We start from the raw sequence: 18,246 nt of genomic DNA, 5'->3' as shown, positions 1-18,246 counted from the left end.
ACAGTGGCACAGGGGTAGATGTGCTCTCTAAACTAAACTTGCGGTACTCATATAAATCCTTCTTCTAATGCAGCAGGCCTGCTTCAGAATTAAAGCACTATGATCTACATTTGGTGACGTTGAAGTTAACATACCGCTTTTCAAGAAGGGCTGCAGGGAAAATGCTGGGAACTATAGGCCGGTGAGCTTAACATCTGTAGTTGGTAATAATAATAATAATATATTTTATTGTCATTGCACATCAGTGCAACGAGATTTAGTATGCAGCTTCCAACAGATGTAAAAGAAAAGTAAAATAAATAAATAAGATGTGTGACGTGACCATCCGAGGGAGACAGTCCAGGGGGGGTGGGGGGCACTCAGCAGGGCCGGTTCAGAGCCGCTATAGCTCTGGGAATAAAGCTGTTTCTGAGTCTGGAGGTTCGGGCGTAGAAGGCCTTGTAACGTCTGCCGGAGGGAAGTAGTTCAAACAGTCCGTTACAAGGGTGTGAGGAGTCTTTATGGATGCTGACGGCCTTCCTGAGGCACCGTGTGTGGTAGATGCCCTCCAAGGCTGGTAGCGGTGTCCCAATAATCTTCTGCGCTCTGTGGACGACGTGCTGAAGAGCTCTCCTCTCCGCCTCCGTGCAGCTGAGATACCACACAGAGATGCCATACGTTAATATGCTCTCTGTGGTGCAGCGGTAGAACATTGTCAGCATCTGTTGGGGCAGACCAGTCTTTTTTTAATGTCCTCAGGAAGAACAGTCGTTGCTGTGCCTTCTTGACCAGCGCAGTGGTGTTGGTGGACCATGTGAGGTCCTCTGAAATGTGAGTGCCCAGAAACTTAAAGCTGGACACTCTCTCCACACTTTCCCCGTAAATGGAGATTGGGGCGTATTCTCCATTATAGGACCTCCTCAAGTCAATAATCAGCTCCTTGGTCTTGGAGGTGTTTAGTGACAAGTTGTTACATGCGCACCAGTACGCCAGGTTCTGCACCTCCGCTCTGTATTTTGTTTCATCACCGTTGGTGATCAGCCCAATCACTGTTGTGTTGTCTGCAAACTTCACGATGGTGTTGGTGTCGAATGCAGGAACACAGTCGTGAGTGAAGAGGGAGTAGAGCATGGGGCTTAGTACACAGCCCTGTGGTGTGCCGGTGCTCAGGGTGATAGTGGAGGACAGGTGCGGGCCCAGTCTCACTGCCTGCCGTCGCTCCGTCAGAAAGTTCAGGATCCAATCGCATATCGGCGAGCTGAGGCCTAGCTGGTGGAGTTTGGTGGTGAGCTTGGTGGGGATGACCGTATTGAATGCAGAGCTATAGTCAACGTACGTGCCCTGTCTGTCCAGGTGAGTCAGGACAGTGTGAAGAGCCAGAGAGATGGCATCCTCTGTTGATCTATTTGCCCTGTATACAAATTGATGAGAGTTCAGTGAGGCAGGGATGCTGGATTTGATGTGGGAGAGGACCAGCCTTTCGAAGCACTTCATTGGGATTGGAGTTAGGGCAACCGGGCGGTTGTCGTTCAGGTTGGTGACTTTAGACTTTTTCGGCACCGGCACTATGGTGGCTGTTTTCAGGCACTTGGGGACCGTTGCCAGTTGCTGGAGAGTATTCTGAGGAATAGGATGTAGAGGCATTTGGATGGGCAAGGGCTGATTAGGGACAGTCAGCATGGTTTTGTACATGGGAGGTCGTATCTCACAAATCTGATTGATTTTTTTTGAAGACGTGAGAAAAAAGGTTGATGTAAGCAGAGCTGTAGATGTTGTGTACATGGACTTTAGTAAGGCATTCGACAAGGTGCTGCATGGTAGGCTGCTCTGGAAGGTTGGATCTCATAGGATCCATGGAGAGATAGCTGAATGGATTGCAAATTGGTAGGCCTCTGGGTAGTGTTTTAGGGCAGAGGGATCTAGGAGTATAAGTGCATGGTTCCATGAAAGTTGAGTCGCAGGTAGATAAGGTGGTCAAAAATGCTTTTGGCACTGGCCTTCATCAGTCAGAGTATTGAGTATAGAAGTTGGGAGGTCATGTTGCAGTTGTACAAGACGTTGGTGAGACCGCATTTAGAATATTGTGTTCAGTTCAGGGCACCATGTTATAATAAAAGTATTGTCAAGCTTGAAAGGGTTCAGAAAAGATTTACAAGGATGTTGCCAGGATTAGAGGGTGTGAGCTATAGGGAGAGGTTCATGGAGCGTAGGAGGATGAGGGGAAATCTTATAGAAGTATACAAAATCATGAGAGGAATAGATCGGGTAGATGCACAAAGTATTTTACCCAGAGTAGGGGAATCAAGGGCATAGAAACATAGAAAATAGGTGCAGGGGGAGGCCATTTGGCCCTTCAAGCCAGCACCGCCATTCATTGTGATCATGGCTGATCGTCCCCAATCAATAACCTGTGCCTGCCTTCTCCCCATATCCCTTGATTCCACTAGGTTCAAGGTGAAGGGGAAGAGATTTAATAGGAATCAGAGGGGTAACGTTTTCACACAGAGGGTGGTGGGTGTATGGAACAAGTGCCAGAGGAGGTAGTTAAGGCTGGGACTATCCCATCGTTTAAGAAACAGTTGGACAGGTACATTGATTGGACAGGTTTGGTGGGTTATGGACCAAGCGCAGGCAAGTAGGACTAGGGTAGCTGGGACATTGTTGACCTCTGTGGGCAAGTTGGGCCGACGGGCCTGTTTCCACACTGTATCACTCTATGACAATTTATCAATAACAAGTTTTATAGGAAGGATATTTTACCTTTCATAGTGTAGCATAGCGCATGATGCATGTGTGATTGATTATGACAGTTGGAATATTCCTTCTTGAAAGACATGAATGTAAATGGGGAAAATGGGATTAATGGAGATAGGCATCACAGTCAGCATGCATGAATTGAGCTGTGGGCTCAATTCTGTGCTGTACAACTCTATGACTCTGACCCTACAAGAAACCAAAAGGTTTGGGGATTTCAGATATATATCTCTGTATACGTAGTAGGAACGAACTGCAGATGCTGTTTTAAACCAAAGATAGACACTAAAGCTGGATTAACTCAGCGGGACAGGCAGCATCTCTGGAGAGAAGGAATCGATGATGTTTCAGGTCGAGACCCTTCTTCAGACTCATCTGAAGAAGGGTCTCAACCCGAAACGTCACCCATTCCTTCTCACCAGAGATGCTGCCTGTCCCGATGAGTTACTCCAGCATTTTGTGTCTATCTTCAGTATAAGTAGTCTCATGTTACTTAAAAGGTCTTTGGAGAGTAATCAAAATCAAAATACAGGGTTTGTTTCTAGAGGACAATAGGGGTGTAATGATGCAGTTATATGCTGTCTACTTATTTTCCTGATCTCCATGCGAGCTGATATTGAAAATGATTATCTTTTTATTGACTCCCGTTCTTTTAAAGCTGTTACATCAAATAAATCTCACCTTGACTCTTCTGTTTTTGAAACCAGTCCAGTTTCAATTTAATCCTCTTCTAAAGTTCATAACCTTGTTGACTAACTTAAATCTCTCCTCATCTCTCCCCGAGCTCTATAAACGAATCTCCACTTCAATTTCCATTTACACCTCTTCATTCATGCGAGCTGATAGTATGAATACTTCGCTCACATCTAATAATAACCCATTCTTCCAAACTGCAGCCCTCATCTCCTCAAATTAATTTGTCTTTGATCCTTCTCATCCTGTGCACTACTGGCCCATTCTTCTCCTACTCAATACTGCAGATCTACTCTATCTGTGCCTCTCATAATTATATATCCTTTCTTCAGGCTGCTCCTAAGCCTCTGATGCTCTAGAGAAAACACACCAAGATTACTGCATGCTTTATTTGCCGCTCTCTATACTTGTGCTGCCACTTGCAGGGACCAATGGACTTCGTCCCTTCGTCCCTTACAATTCCTAAAGATCTTGTTACTTTATGTATAAACCTCAGACAGAACGAAATAAATATATAAGATGTGTAGGAAGGAACTGCAGATGCTGGTTTATGCTGAAAATGGACTCAATGTGCTGGAGTAACTCAGAGCGTCAGGCAACATCTTTGGATGGATGATGGTTTGGGTCGGAAACCTTCTTCTGTCTGAAGATACATATATATGTGTATATAGCTAGTGTTTACACACACACACACACATATATATATATATATATATATATATTTAAGTTAAAAAGCAATCCTACTTGATTTAACGAGAATCAAACTGATCTTGACCCGAGGACATATATCCCCTAAATCAGAAGCATACCAGCTAAACATTGATCTTAATTTTGTGATCTGTATAGCCCAATGTATGAAATGCATACAATGGCATCACTGATGAGAGTTCTGGTCCAGCACTACATTTGAGGTTTTAAATCAATCTGGGCAATGTAAGCAAAACATTCAACTAGAGTAATTCTATAACCACTCACAAACACCAGCTCTCCAATTTTCATCACAGGTTTGTATTATTCAATTAGTCTAGGTACGAGTTTAAAAAAGCAAACATCAAAAATAATAAAACATAACATGAAGCAAGCACTATCAACATAAGCCAGCTAATTTCATAAAGAATCAGGAAATACTAATCACCAATTTTTTTTTTTTGGTTACAAAAGCCTTGCACTATTTTCAATTCATTTTCAATTCATTTTTGCTCATTTTTAAAGCATGGAGCAAAATTTCAGAAACAATTTCTCAAACCATTATGACAGATATAATGGCTTCCACCTGTTTTTGAACCCAAGTGCTGACTGGCATCTTCACAGAATAAGTGGAAATGTAGACAAAGATCTCTGTAGGCTCTGGCTGCTCCACTGCTGTGAGGCCACTGAGGCATTAAATTAGTTCCACCCCACTAACTACCCTCCTGTGCTTTGGCTCCTTCAGGCCAAAGGTTTGCCACTGTTGTTATTACAGCAGGGTTAAGAACACACACTTAAATCAGCCTGGCATTTTGGAATTTCAAGCTGGTCTGCCCACCACTATCCTTCATCCAGCTTTTGACTATTCTAAAACTTTTGATGCTACTTTTTCAAATTGCCTGTATTGAAATCGAGCAGTAAAGACATTCTGTATTTGAGAGCAGGGCTTTTGTTCATTTTATTCAACAAAATAAAGCAACAATTCTGTCACAGAATTACAATATTAGAGTAATATAGAATGTAAATTAGCTGAAGAGTCAGAAGTTCAGTAAACTTTCAGGCTTTTAAAAAAAATATTAGGTCAGGTCTTGTCGGTAATTCCAATCAAAACCAGCCGTGTTCAATCTAAACTGCCATTAAAACGGCAATAAATCCCAGACTGCTTAACATGCACTGTCCAAGACTAACTAGCAGATTTGGAAGGGGGGGGGGGGGGGGTCGTGGGAGGGGGAGGATGTGGGAGGTGGTATGGAGCTTTTGCATTTTCAGCTTGAAATTATGCAATCTGGTGCATACTGTAGTGAGTCTTTTAACTTACACTTGAATGCAATATTTATGCTTTAAATTGGATTAGCTATGAATAAGGTTAGGCTAAATTACATTCCTTATTACATTCCACAGTAGAGCCAGGTTCTGATCAACAGGTGCAGCATGAATGATCTTAGTATATTCATGTATGGAAATCAGATTATAATCAAACACTTGGCCCATGTTGACCAACCTGGATCTCACAGCACACCTGGTACTTCTCCTGACCCTGACTCCAGTTGCATACCTTCTCTCATTCCTGACCCTGAGTCCAGCCTTACACCTGGCACCCTAATCTACCCTGATCATAGCTGCTTACCTCCTTAGGTTCCCAGTGTTGAACACTCCCATTGTCCCAGCTTTGACTGCACATCCAGTACTATTCCAGATCTTGACTGGATGCTCACTTGGCCTTGCTTCTAGCCCCTCTGCACTGCCAATATAACTGGCCCACACATAAATGACAATAAATTGAATACAATACAATACAATACTGACCCCATGGACTTAACATATTACATTCAAGTCCACCGGTGCTTATCTAATGTGGTAATCTTTTATGGGGCACTTCACGGACCATTTTGCTACATCCATTGGCTTCCTTGTTATCTAACATGCTAGTTACTTTGTCAAAGAAGTCATCAATTGGTTGAACACAATTTCTCATCCATAAAATTATACTCACTCAGCTGTATAAGTATTCTGTTACCATTTCCTTCATGTTCCTAACAAACTGTCCTGAAGTCATTTTCACCCCCAATATTTTCAGTATTTTGCTGTCTTCCTCTCAGCTGGGACTTTTCCGAAATGCAAAGTCCAACTATATATTTAAGCAATATTATTCTATTAAATGTGATCTTGAGAGTACCTAATGTACTGTGGTGTTCATAACACAACAATGATAAAAAGATCTTTGTTTTGATTGCACCCATCAACATGCATACATTATTATATTACAGTTAATATGTACAGAGGGCAAATTTTTGTTCCAATGCTCTCCATTCCCAATTACTTTTACATTGAAGTGATTGAAATCCAAGTGAAGTTTAAATGGCATTAGAAAAATAAAACCTCCGGAATGGATGATATTCATTACGTGGTTGGTTGGAGTCAGTATCAGCACAATTACTATATTAAACTTTGAATCTTCAGATGTCCTGGTTCAAGCCATACTTATACAGCTGTTAGTATAATTTTATGGATGAGAAATTGTGTTCAACCAATTGATGACTTCTTTGACAAAGTAACTAGCAAGTTAGAAAACAAGGAAGCCAATGGATGTAGCAAATTTTGTAATACATTCTTCTCCTCCCCTCCTCCACTCCCTCCCCCCCTCTCCTTTTCCCTACCCTCAGTCACTCCCTCCCTCACCTCTCCCTATCGCACTCCCCCACTAAACACAATGTTTAAATAACAATTTTTCTCCTTCCCTCCCCCATTCCCTTCCTCTTCTTACAACAATGTAACACATCTCTCATTGTACTGGGTGGAACACTGTTGATTGGCAGCTTATGTAAATGAGATCCCATTGTGATGTCATTGTCAGGTGGAGAACTGTCCATGGCAGCTTATGTAAATGAGATCCCATTGCAATGTCACAGCTGCAAACTACCAGAATCTGCCAGCAACTGCCACAGCAGTTGTTCTCAAAATGGTGTTTTGTAAAGTTTTAAATGTCAATAACGTGAAATATAACTTGACACAAACAATCACAGCGCAAAAATTTTAGCGCTATCGTGTACCGTTTTGGCGTAGTTCCGGGATCACGTACGGATAGACAGATAGATAGATAAGAAAGGTGGTAGTATGTCACAAAAATCTTAAATAAAATTATAGGTTTTTTTAAGATACATGGAAAAATGTAGAAAAATCCTAAATCCTCTTCTCAACCAATTATAAACCCTCTTAATTCCTGATTTTCCAGATTTAACATTACATACTTTATGTTTAGCCATTTTGAGCTGGAATTAGATATGTTCATAATTTCAGGTTGATCATACAAGAAGCTACACAAGGTAGGAGCAGAAATAGGTCACCAGGCCACCCAAGCCTGCCATGTCATTCAATATATCACGATTGGATCTCTGCTGGCCTCGTATATTCCTCTATGCGGGTTCTCAATATTCTTCAATCTTTCACATATTTATCTACCTCCACGTTAAGGATATCTAGTGATGTGGCCTCCACCACACTCAGAAAAGACAGAATTCCAGAGATTCGCCAGTCTCTCAGAGAAGACATTTCTACACACCTCAGTTTTAAACCTGGCTCTTATGTTGTAGTTATGCCCCTCTGTGACTCTCCCACTAGTGAAAACAACTCAACAACTACCATATCAAGCCCCCTGAGGATCTTATACATTTAAATAAGGTCACCCCTCATTCTTCTACATTCCAAGGAATACAAACCTAAACTGTCGACCAGTATCTGCAGTTCCTTGTTTATACTCAATGGTTGGCATGGACCTGATGCACCAAAGTGCCTATTCCCATTAACATGGTGCATCTCCTTTGGGCTGCCTGCAATGCTGCTTTTTTCTTTGTTTTCATGCAAGGGAGACAAAAGTATACACTGTGGTGCAGAGGACTGCAACATCTTAAACTCTACCCTCTTCACAATAAAGGCTAACATGCCATTTGCCTGCTCAATTTGTTGGGCCTTTCTGCTAACATTCTGTGTGGAATATTCTGTTATGGAATCACAAGGCCTTATCACAACATGCCGTTCTACCTATTTTCATATTATTTCTTATTTCTTATTTGTTTTCCCTGAGCTATTTAAATATATATATTTTAGGTCAGTCAGAATCATGCAGCGTGGGAATAGGCATTTTGGTGCATCAGGTCCATGCCAATCATTAAGTAGAAACAAGGAACTGCAGATGCTGGTTTACAAAAAAAAAAGACACAACGTGCTATGGTAAGTCAGTGAATCAGGACATGGACAGGTGTCATATCTATACTAATCCCATTTCCCAGCACCATACTCTTCTGTACCATGGTGTTTCAGCTGCTCATGCAAATACTCTGAATCCCACTAACATCAGCGTTCTGTTCAGACTCTCAACTATCTTAAATGTTAATGTACAAGATACTCAATTTTAAAGCAAAAATAAGGTGTGTCTTCTGCCATATTCTTCTTTAATTTGGCTGATATTTCTAATCTGTTCTTCAACATATTTTTAACTTTAGCACCTTCACTCACTTTGTCCCTTCTGAGTCACTAATACGTCCAGATTACTTCAGTGACAAACAATTTGAACCTAATGCCTTTTGCTTTTGCCTTCTTGAGAAAGGCATTGGTTTCCAGTTTCATTCAATATCCAAAAGGAACAAATCTTGCTACAAAAAAATACACGATACAGCTCAGAGAAGCAATTTTGCGCTCCTGTATACTAAATAAAATGGAAAATGATAAGCTTATGCAATGTTGGCAATGCACTGATCTATGTGGCTTCTAGAGCGACTATGCCTTGATTTTAAAATGTTCTTTCCTTTTTTTAAATGCTGTAACCACTCTCGGTAATCTTCTCCAGTGCTATCAGCTCTTCTTCAAATTTAGCTTTTAATTTATTCAGTCCATCAATGGAAGCCAATCCCAAGGTCTTAAACTCAGGCATTCCTTCAGTAATCCTCTCTAACTCTTTTCTTCCTCCAATGTGCTCTTTAAAATCTTCTCCTCTGACCCAACATTTACTCATCTTTCCAAATTTGTCAACACTTAGCCGGAAATAAATTTCTCTTGTGAAGTGTTTTAAGGGCATTTCTGATGCGAAATACGTATGTCATTGAAATACTATTGCTGTTTTGCAGGTTATTATTATATTTGTACTTTTTTCATGGTCAAAGCTAGCAAAGTAAATCGAAGTGGCGAAATACACAGTGGGAAAAAAATCAGAAAATGGTAGAAACTCACAAAGGTGAGGCAGCACTGTGGATAGATGAAGAGAGTTAGCATTTCAGGTCTGGAGACTCATCATCAAGTCTCCAAACTGAATTTTGATGTTTCCCTATCCTAGTCCCTGTACTTCACCCGGGGACTCTGTATTAAAATATGTGAGGATTGTTAAACTGCAATATTTACATTAGATAGTACCTAATATCATCAGTATGTGTGTAGGCATGCCCATTGGACAGTATAAAAATATTTCACTGCATAACAATCTCACCTTTATTTCCCCCACTTCATTTTGTTTTCTTTCTAGGATTTTGTACTGATCCAAGTATTCTAATTTATTCTTTCTGTTAATTCCCTGATTGTTTATCCAGATGTAACATGATTCACTGAGTTCACGTTGATCTGAGATGTCCTACACTGCACCCCATACCATATCAGACTCCTGATAACCAAAAGTTGCTATGCAGAAGCCAACAAAAAGTCTGCAGGCAGCTGTAAGCATAATAAACAGTGATTCACCACTGGCCACAGGTGGTGAATGAACATGTTCAGTCCTCATGGGCCAAAAAATGCCAGTCTTACCAGCAACTCCTACATCCCATGTATGCTTTTTTTTTTTAAAGAAGTCATTTAGATTTCATGCACCCAAGACTTAAGTAACTGGAATTATGGTAGTTTCTATCAACATTCATTGACAGCTTTAAAATAGGAAAATTATCCCCATGTAATTTTGTTAAGCTCAGCCTTAGGTATACAATCTTCTATTGGTGTTTAGACACTGGGTTTTGCAGGATGGTATTCAAGTAGTCAAATACATAACACGTTTAGCCTATAATTTAAGTCTGTATTTCATCCCCCTTTTGGTTTCCATTTCATGATCAAGCATATCCTCCATGTTAGGTCACAAGGCAGTCCATTTAATTTTGAATGCTACATTCAAATTAGTTTTCCCCTATGTTAAGTGGCAATTTATTTCAAAAACCCTGAATAGCTGTTTAAGCAAGCACTGCCTATATTACTGTGCCCCTAAACCTGTATCCAATTTCAGATTCTGTGCAAAAGAAAATTTCTACATGAACAAGATTTTTTTTCCCCAAATGCTTCGAAACGTTACACCTTTGCCATTTACATTTTACTTTTCCCAATGGGAATTTAATCTCCTTTGGCCACTTTCTAGTTTATGAGACAAAACCAAAAACTATTGTAGAAACAAAGAACTGCAGATACTGGCTTACAAAAAAAGACACAAGTGCTGGAGTAACTTAGTGGATCAGGAAGCATCCCTGGAGAACATTGCTAGGTGACAATTCAGTTTGGGGCCCTTCATCTTGAATCTAATTGAATTAGTCTGAAGAAGGGTCCCGACCCAAAACGTCACCTATCCATGTTCTCCAGGGACGCTGCCTGGCCTGCTGAATTATTCCAGCATTTTGTGTCTTTTATTTTCCAGAAACTATAGCGTTCTGTAAAACGTTGCAAGTAAAAATGTCATTGTTTTGTTCCAGGACGTGACAATAAAATACTCTTGACTTTTGACTCCCTGTCCAATAGTTTTGTTGAAATTTTGAGCAGTCATTTATGGTCCCATCATGTCTTTGGAATTAGCATTACCTCGGGAGTTCTTACAGAATTCATTTGTGTAAATTCCTTGCCAATTTAACTGAAGACTTGCACTTTAGCTTAGTTTAGATACAACACGGGAACAAGCCCTTTGGCCCACCGAGCCCGCGCCGACCAGTGACCACCCCGTACACGAGCACTCTCCTGCACACTGGGGACAATTTACAATCTTTACCGAAGCCAATTAACTTACAAACCTGCACACCTTTGAATGTGGAGGGAAACCGGAAGTCCTGGAGAAGACCCACGCGGTCATGGGGAGAATGTACAAACTCCATACAGTCAGCACCCGTAGTTAGGTTCGAACTCAGGTCTCTGGCACTGTAAGGCAACAACTCTACCGCTGCACCACTGTGCTGCCCATGTTTAAATCATTAATGTTAAACTCGTTTGCCAGTAAGCAAAATGCACAGCTACATCCTGCGCAATCTGTCACATGCCAGTTGGCATCTTTCTCAAACTGTCAAAGCGCTACACCTCTTCTAACGATAGTTTTTGCAATTCGAGAAACCTACTTGCAGGTTATGAGCTAATGAATATTAAAAATCTTCTACTGGTGCTTAGACAATACGTTTTTGCAGGAAGACAATCAAGAGGATCACCGGGTAGAGCCAGCAATGGTTGCCTCACCAACAGACTGTCTGTCCTTTCCGTCTTTGCGTTTAAATAGTATGTGTTAATTGAATGTTTTTAGTGTTCTTTACCTTGTTTTATGTAGGGAGGTGCGGATAATCTTCTAATCTCTTACGTCGACAGAGATGCGATTTTTTTCCGTATCGTATCTCCGTCTGTACTACGGCCTAACATCGAGGAGTTGGCGGCCTTTGCTGGAGACCGATTTTGAGAGCTCCACCGTGGGGAGCCTGCGGGAATTTAACATCGTGGAGCCCGCGATCCCTTTGCCAGGGGTCGACCTCGGAACTCCAACCTCGGAGCTTGCGGACTTTAATATCAGAGAGCCCACGGTCTCTGGTCTGCGACTTCGGGAACTCCAAGCCACAGGAGTTTCGACCGCCCCGATGCGGGAGTTTAATTGGCCCGGCGCGGGAGTTTCGATCGTCACGACGGGGGTGTTTCGATTGCCCCGACCGTGGGAGAATAAAGAGGAAGAAGATTGGACACTTTTGCCTTCCATCACAGTGAGGAATGAGGGGATGCGTATGTTAACTTTTATGTCGTTGTGTGTCTTGTTGCTTTTTTTTCGTATGGCTGTATGGTGATTCGCATATCACTGTACCTTAAATGATACATGGGACAATAAAAGATCTTTGAAACTTTTGAAAGTGGTCTAGGATGAAGCACCCTATCCTCTATGACATTAAATCTAAATAATTATAAACAATTATAAACAAACTTGTTAATCTGTTTAAATCCATTAACATTTCAATATCAATGCACACTAATCTGTTCAAAAGCTACAGTGTCGAATAAATTACTCAAGGAGCAAAGCAGAACGCCAGGCAAACCAGATGTGGCACAAATGAATGAATGCCCACCCCAAAATATTCCAACTCAAGTAATAGATTTCAACGTGAAAGGTGGCATGTGAATGATGGCATCGTTCTTGGTTTCTTCTTTCCAGATAGGGAGAAGTTCCATCCCAATATTCACTCTCAAATCTTACATGTTAAGATCAGTAAGTTTTGCTTTGCTGGGGAAAATAAACACAATAAAATACAATCCCTAAACAACAGGTATAGAAATAATTCTTGACTGTTTTTAATCAGATACCGACCTCCATGTTGTAGGTATCTGATTACATGATTACCAAAATTCAGCCCAAGGCAGTGCTGACTGGAAGCACGGATTAATTTTACCATTGATGTCAACTTTCAATAAGAGGAAGCTTCTGGAGGATGGAAACCAATCCACGTTTCCAGGGTCTCACTGTGGACCTTGATTGTTAGTGTTGTACAAAGCTTTTGTTGAGTGGGCCTTACATTTAGGGACCATTAACTCACATATTTCTGTCAACGTATCAAAAATGACTTGGAGCTTAGTATCTAAACATGCATTTTGAGCATTATATACATACTGAGGTTGATGTGATCTTGGTTCTCACAAGTTCATAAGTTCTAGGAGCAGAATGAGGCCATGTGGCCCATCAAGTCTACTCCGCCATTCATGATCTGTCTTTACCTATCAACCCCATTCTCCTGCCTTCTCCCCATAACACATGACGCGCTTACTATCAAGAATCTGTCAATCTCTGCCTTAAAAATATTTTTTTTTGTTGAGATTCTGATGTAAAGGCAAAGTAGGTTGAACTGTTTCTTGTCTGCCCCATAAATTAGCCCACTCCAGTGGCAGAAAAAACAGAAAGTGGTGGAAACACTCAAAAGGCCAGGTTGTATCGATGGAACAGTAATCTAGTTGGAGGCAAGGTGCTGTGTAGCAGCAACAAAGTTTGGGGAAAATATGGGGATGATAATGCAACCTTGCTCGAAACTAGCCTGCATTGAGATTAGGCTTCTTGTGCACTTGCTAATTAAGATCACAGCTTCCATGCTGTCATATAGCAAATGTAAGATGGAAACAATTCTCTGCAGGCAGCCAATTTTGAGAAAAATACTTCTAACGAGTTACGATTATGGTGTTTGTGAGTCAGAAGAAGGCCCAATTACCTGCATTTCCATTGGAGATCATGTCTATTATGCCCAGGGTGGAGTGAATCCACTCTGCGATTGAGCTACAATTCCTCAGTCAACTGGAAGGCAATGGTGAATGATTTTCCCTGTGGCAAACACCCCTGAAAACCCACTGTAGTTATCACAATTAGATTTGTCCCCTTTCTTGATGGCCTTGATTAAAAGGTCTTGGAGATTCCCTCAAACATCCTTTTCTCCAACAGATGTCAGATTGTTCATCTCAGCATAGAGGGGGAGCTTTCTGGAGCACTAGTAAGGGTGTTGTGGGCTGAAGGGACTGGTTTCCAGAGGGCTAATATGGACATTGTGGGCCGAATGGATCCTTAGGCTGGCGGCTCAGTCACTCAAGCCTGTTGTGCTGGCAGCTCACTCACTCACGGCTGGTGGGCTGGCAGTTGACACACAGCTATTCCTTGAAATTCCAATTTCAAGTGCAGTTTCATACCACTTCAAGCAGGGTGCAAGGTCACCAAATTCAAGTGCAGTTTCATACCACTTCAAGCAGGGTGCAAGGCCACCAAATTCAAGTGCAGTTTCATACCATTTCAAGCAGGGTGCAAAGCCACATAAGGCAGCTAGTCGTGACCTCTCCCTCCCCCATCTTGCAGAGACTGAGCCACACCCACACTTCCGGGTTTTATAGTCCCTCCCACCAGAAGGGACGTGGCCTTCATGGCATGATTGACAGGGGAGAGAACCTCAACATTTTTTAAACACTAATAACTTTTATTTTTCATCGATGGGAAAGTCCTCAGCACCCAAGGAGCGGTGGGGGACTCTGAGTAAGATGGCCAAAAATCACAGCCGCACGTGGTAGCGTTTTTTCTAAAATCAATTTAAAGTGCAAACCGGAAGTGGTCAAGATTAGACTTTTAATTATATAGAAGGCAAGGCAACTTTAATTAGGCAAGGCAACTTTAATTAGACAAGGCAACTTTAATTAGGCAAGGCAACTTTAATTAGACAAGGCAACTTTAATTAGGCAACTTTAATTAGGCAACACAGCTTTCGCATTTCCAAACCAAAGTCAACACAGCTTTAGCATTTCCAAACCAAAGGCAACAGAGCTTTAGCATTTCCAAACTATATTTTCAAACCACATTAAGGGCACTGACAGGTCAGTAAAACCACTCACAATTTAATAGACATGTGTTCTGTGTTATTTACACCTCAGACTGAGAGACGTGACCCTCTTGCTCCCCCATCTTGCGGAGACTGACTGAGGCACTCAACGCTTCCGGGTTTTATAGGCCTTCCGGAAGTGGTGTAGCCTTCAGGAGAGAGAATCTCAACATTTTTTAAACACTAATAACTCTTTTATTTTTAATCGATGAGAAAAATCCTCTTGTCCTGCGCAGCGGAGGGGGACTGAGTAAGATGGCCAAAAATTACAGCCGTAAGTGGCAGCGTTTTTTCTAAAATCAATATACAGAACAACAGGAAGTGGTCAAGATCAGACTTTTAGCAATATAGATAGATATCTTTATATTTGGGATAATGTTATATGGAGATGCCATTGAGTTGCAATTTACATTCGGAAGTAGACAGATTCCTGGAATGGAAATTTTTAAAACAGCAGCAAAAATCTTAGAATGCCATGAAAAAATGCAATTCACATTCCATCACTTTTTAACAGTGGTCATATCTAGAGTAAAAGCAAATACATGTTCCAAATCATCCATCACAGTTGCATTAATCACTTTTAGTGCCCAAAGACATTAATTATGCTATTGATGTATAAACAGTATGTGAGGTAGAAATGAAACAGAAAGAACTGGTCAGCTGGAAAAGTGCTTCTTCACAATAAACGCTCACTTTTATTAAAGCATGACTTTAATCTCTTAAAGCAGACTTAAAGCAGACTCATATCAGATGTCACCTTACCCATCAAATACGTCCATCGTAGTTGGGATCACTTCACTGAAGAAAATTAATTGACCCAACAGTTGTGTTTGAAGATTTTCACAGTAGATTTTCATGTCAAAATATTCCGATGAAAATTTATGTGAATCCACAATGAGTGGCAAGGAGCTGGGTGTAGCCTCCAATCCAGGTTGATGCTTTGTTACAACTTTCAAAGATATCTTTGGCGATTTAAGCACACCTTCTTCATCCAGTTGCGGCCGCAGCCATCTAAGGAAAGTACGCTGAGTCTCCTGAAAACATTATAAAATTGAAGTTTCAATAAAATGATAATTCAGTGAACGGCTGAGGTCTGCCTTTCTGACATTTATTGCCAACAGAATTACAAATCATTCACTGCTTTTGTTTTTATTAATGTCTCATGTTAACAGAATCCGTCCAACATGCCCACATTATTTTTAAATCAAGATTTGCAACGGTGGCCTATTTCAGGATATGGCATAGTTGGATGCAGGATGAAGCTTTCCACTTAGGCTCAAAAACATGTTATCCCAAATGAACAGGAACATTCTCGAATGTATTAGAGTGAAAGTTTCTATTTCCCAGGCCAGCCATCCTTCATACTTCTGGGCAAGGCTGATAATTTATGTCGTATCAAGACAATTTTCCATTGTTGGACCATATTAAATTAACAGTAGTTTGAAACCGAATACAACTTGATCTAGAAACTAAAAGCTGGCAAACTGACAAGAATTTAATCCTATCAACCTGAGGTAAATTTGAATGTGCCCTAAAAGCAGAAGACAAATAAAATCCACTAGAGTTTCTTCTCCCCGCCAATATTTTTTGAATATGTTAATATAATTGCCAATCCAGGCAAATAGATCTATGTAAAAATTAAATCAGCTATGTAGTCCATATAAATCATATGCAGATTTTTATTGATAGTGGCAGTGAGGATTGGCATAGTGAGCTGAGGAGAAAATACCTGAACAGCTTTGGCACTTGCTCTCATGACTTCAGGGGGGAAAATAAAAAAACCATGTTGCAATAATTTAACCTGCCTGTAATTTATAAGGCAAACCTGCACTGTGTACCAGGCCAAGTTCACACTGCAGATATAGTAAATTTCCGAACCAGGAGGAACACTAAGCAGACTATTTTTACAGCTACTGCAGTTACAATGAATGATCTGGAAGCAATCTTAAAAGCAGCCTGCACTCATCAGCAAAATGTTTATTGTGACAAAGTGGCCAAGCTCAAAGGTTAAATGTCACCTTCAAACTACTGACATACCTAAAAAGGAATGAATACAAGTTTTTACATGTGAAAACAGTACGTTTTTGTATTCTGGAGATCCATATAAAAATGTTAGGAATACCAAACAATTTGATTATAATACTCACTGGATCTGTATATTTATAAAGCCGCTATTTCTTCACAAAAATCCAAATCCAAACCGCCCAAAGGCATATTAACTAAAGATTTTTAACAATGCTTTCCATTCTGGAACTGCTGTGATTCTTAAACTACATAAGGTTGAACAGCACCCAATCTTGTACAAATAACTTCTTTTAAGTGTAATGTTAAATAAGACTAACAGCAATAACTCTCTTCCCCTTTACCAATTACTATAATTATTATCACAATTAAACACACTTATAGAACAAAGTGAACGCATCAATTCAAGCATCACAACTATTACAAATATCTTATACAAATGTTGAAATGTTTGTTTTGCCCAGACCTCATTGAAGCATACACATACACAAAATAAAAGGAACCGAGAAAATTGTTCCAGGTAATTTGTAAGCTGTAAAGCGGGGGAGGGCGTGTTTAAATACGAAGGGACATAAATTATAAATTTGGGTGGCAGAAGTGAAAAGCAAAGTCAGGCAGAACATTTCCATCTGAAGAATTTACCAAAGAAATCAAGTAATGTTACAAAGAAACAAACAGTAAAATGGTAACACGAGTCAAAAGCAAATAGATTGCGGGGTATGATGGCAGATAAGTGGAGTTGATCCAAATATAATAAGTGGAGCTGCTGAAACCAATGATAATTCATTAATAGACTACATTGTTCCAAATAATGCTTTACTAAAACAAAACATGGTACGCAGATTAAGGAAGGAATCCAAAAAAAGTCTTAAAGTGTATGAGGCTACTTATACGAATGTCAGACTGCAGCAGAGCATTTCCCAAGTACATGGTGGTGATGACGATAACACTGACAGACAAAAGGAGAATGATTGTTTTGTCCATAATCATCCTCCAAAATAGCTGAAAGTAAATGCACTTCTTTTTATATTATCAAATAGCACTTCTGTTTAACTATAATGGTGTTTGTTCCCTCAGTTCACTGCTCATAATTACACTACTCTTCTTTTGTCACGAAAGGTGGGGATGCTTTAGGAAGCTGTCAAGTTGCTCTTTGGTCGATCCATCTTAACATGGTGCAGAACACTAAGGACATCCTCCTTTCCACTACTATAGCATCTGTCAAATGTATTCAAGTAACCGATGTCGGAAAAAGAAAATGCTGGAAACACTCAGCTGGTAAGGCAGAACATGCAGAGAACACAACCAAATTTAGTACCTAAAAAAAGGCATAAAGTGCTGTAATAACTCAGCGGGTCAGGTAGCGTCTCCAGAGAGTATGGATAGGTGACCTTTCGGGTCAGGACCCAAAGCTTCACTTATCCATGTTCTCCACATTTGCTGCCTGACCCACTGAGTTACTCCAGCACTTTGTGCATTTTTTTTGTAAACATGCATCAGCAGTTCCTCGTTTCTA

At 40.6% G+C, this 18,246-nt stretch overlaps 1 protein-coding gene across 1 annotated transcript in view; it reads right to left on the bottom strand.

The window, feature by feature from the left end:
* hlcs (holocarboxylase synthetase (biotin-(proprionyl-CoA-carboxylase (ATP-hydrolysing)) ligase)) overlaps positions 1 to 18,246 on the bottom strand; it is a 99,386-nt gene that overhangs the window by 62,774 nt on the left and 18,366 nt on the right. The window contains 1 exon segment of the mRNA XM_055645181.1: positions 15,471 to 15,742. Coding sequence (XP_055501156.1) covers positions 15,471 to 15,742 — 272 coding nt within the window.

Source organism: Leucoraja erinacea, chromosome 13 (assembly GCF_028641065.1).
Source record: "Leucoraja erinacea ecotype New England chromosome 13, Leri_hhj_1, whole genome shotgun sequence".
Lineage (NCBI taxonomy): Eukaryota > Metazoa > Chordata > Chondrichthyes > Rajiformes > Rajidae > Leucoraja > Leucoraja erinaceus.
This window is presented reverse-complemented; position numbering and strand designations above follow the sequence as displayed.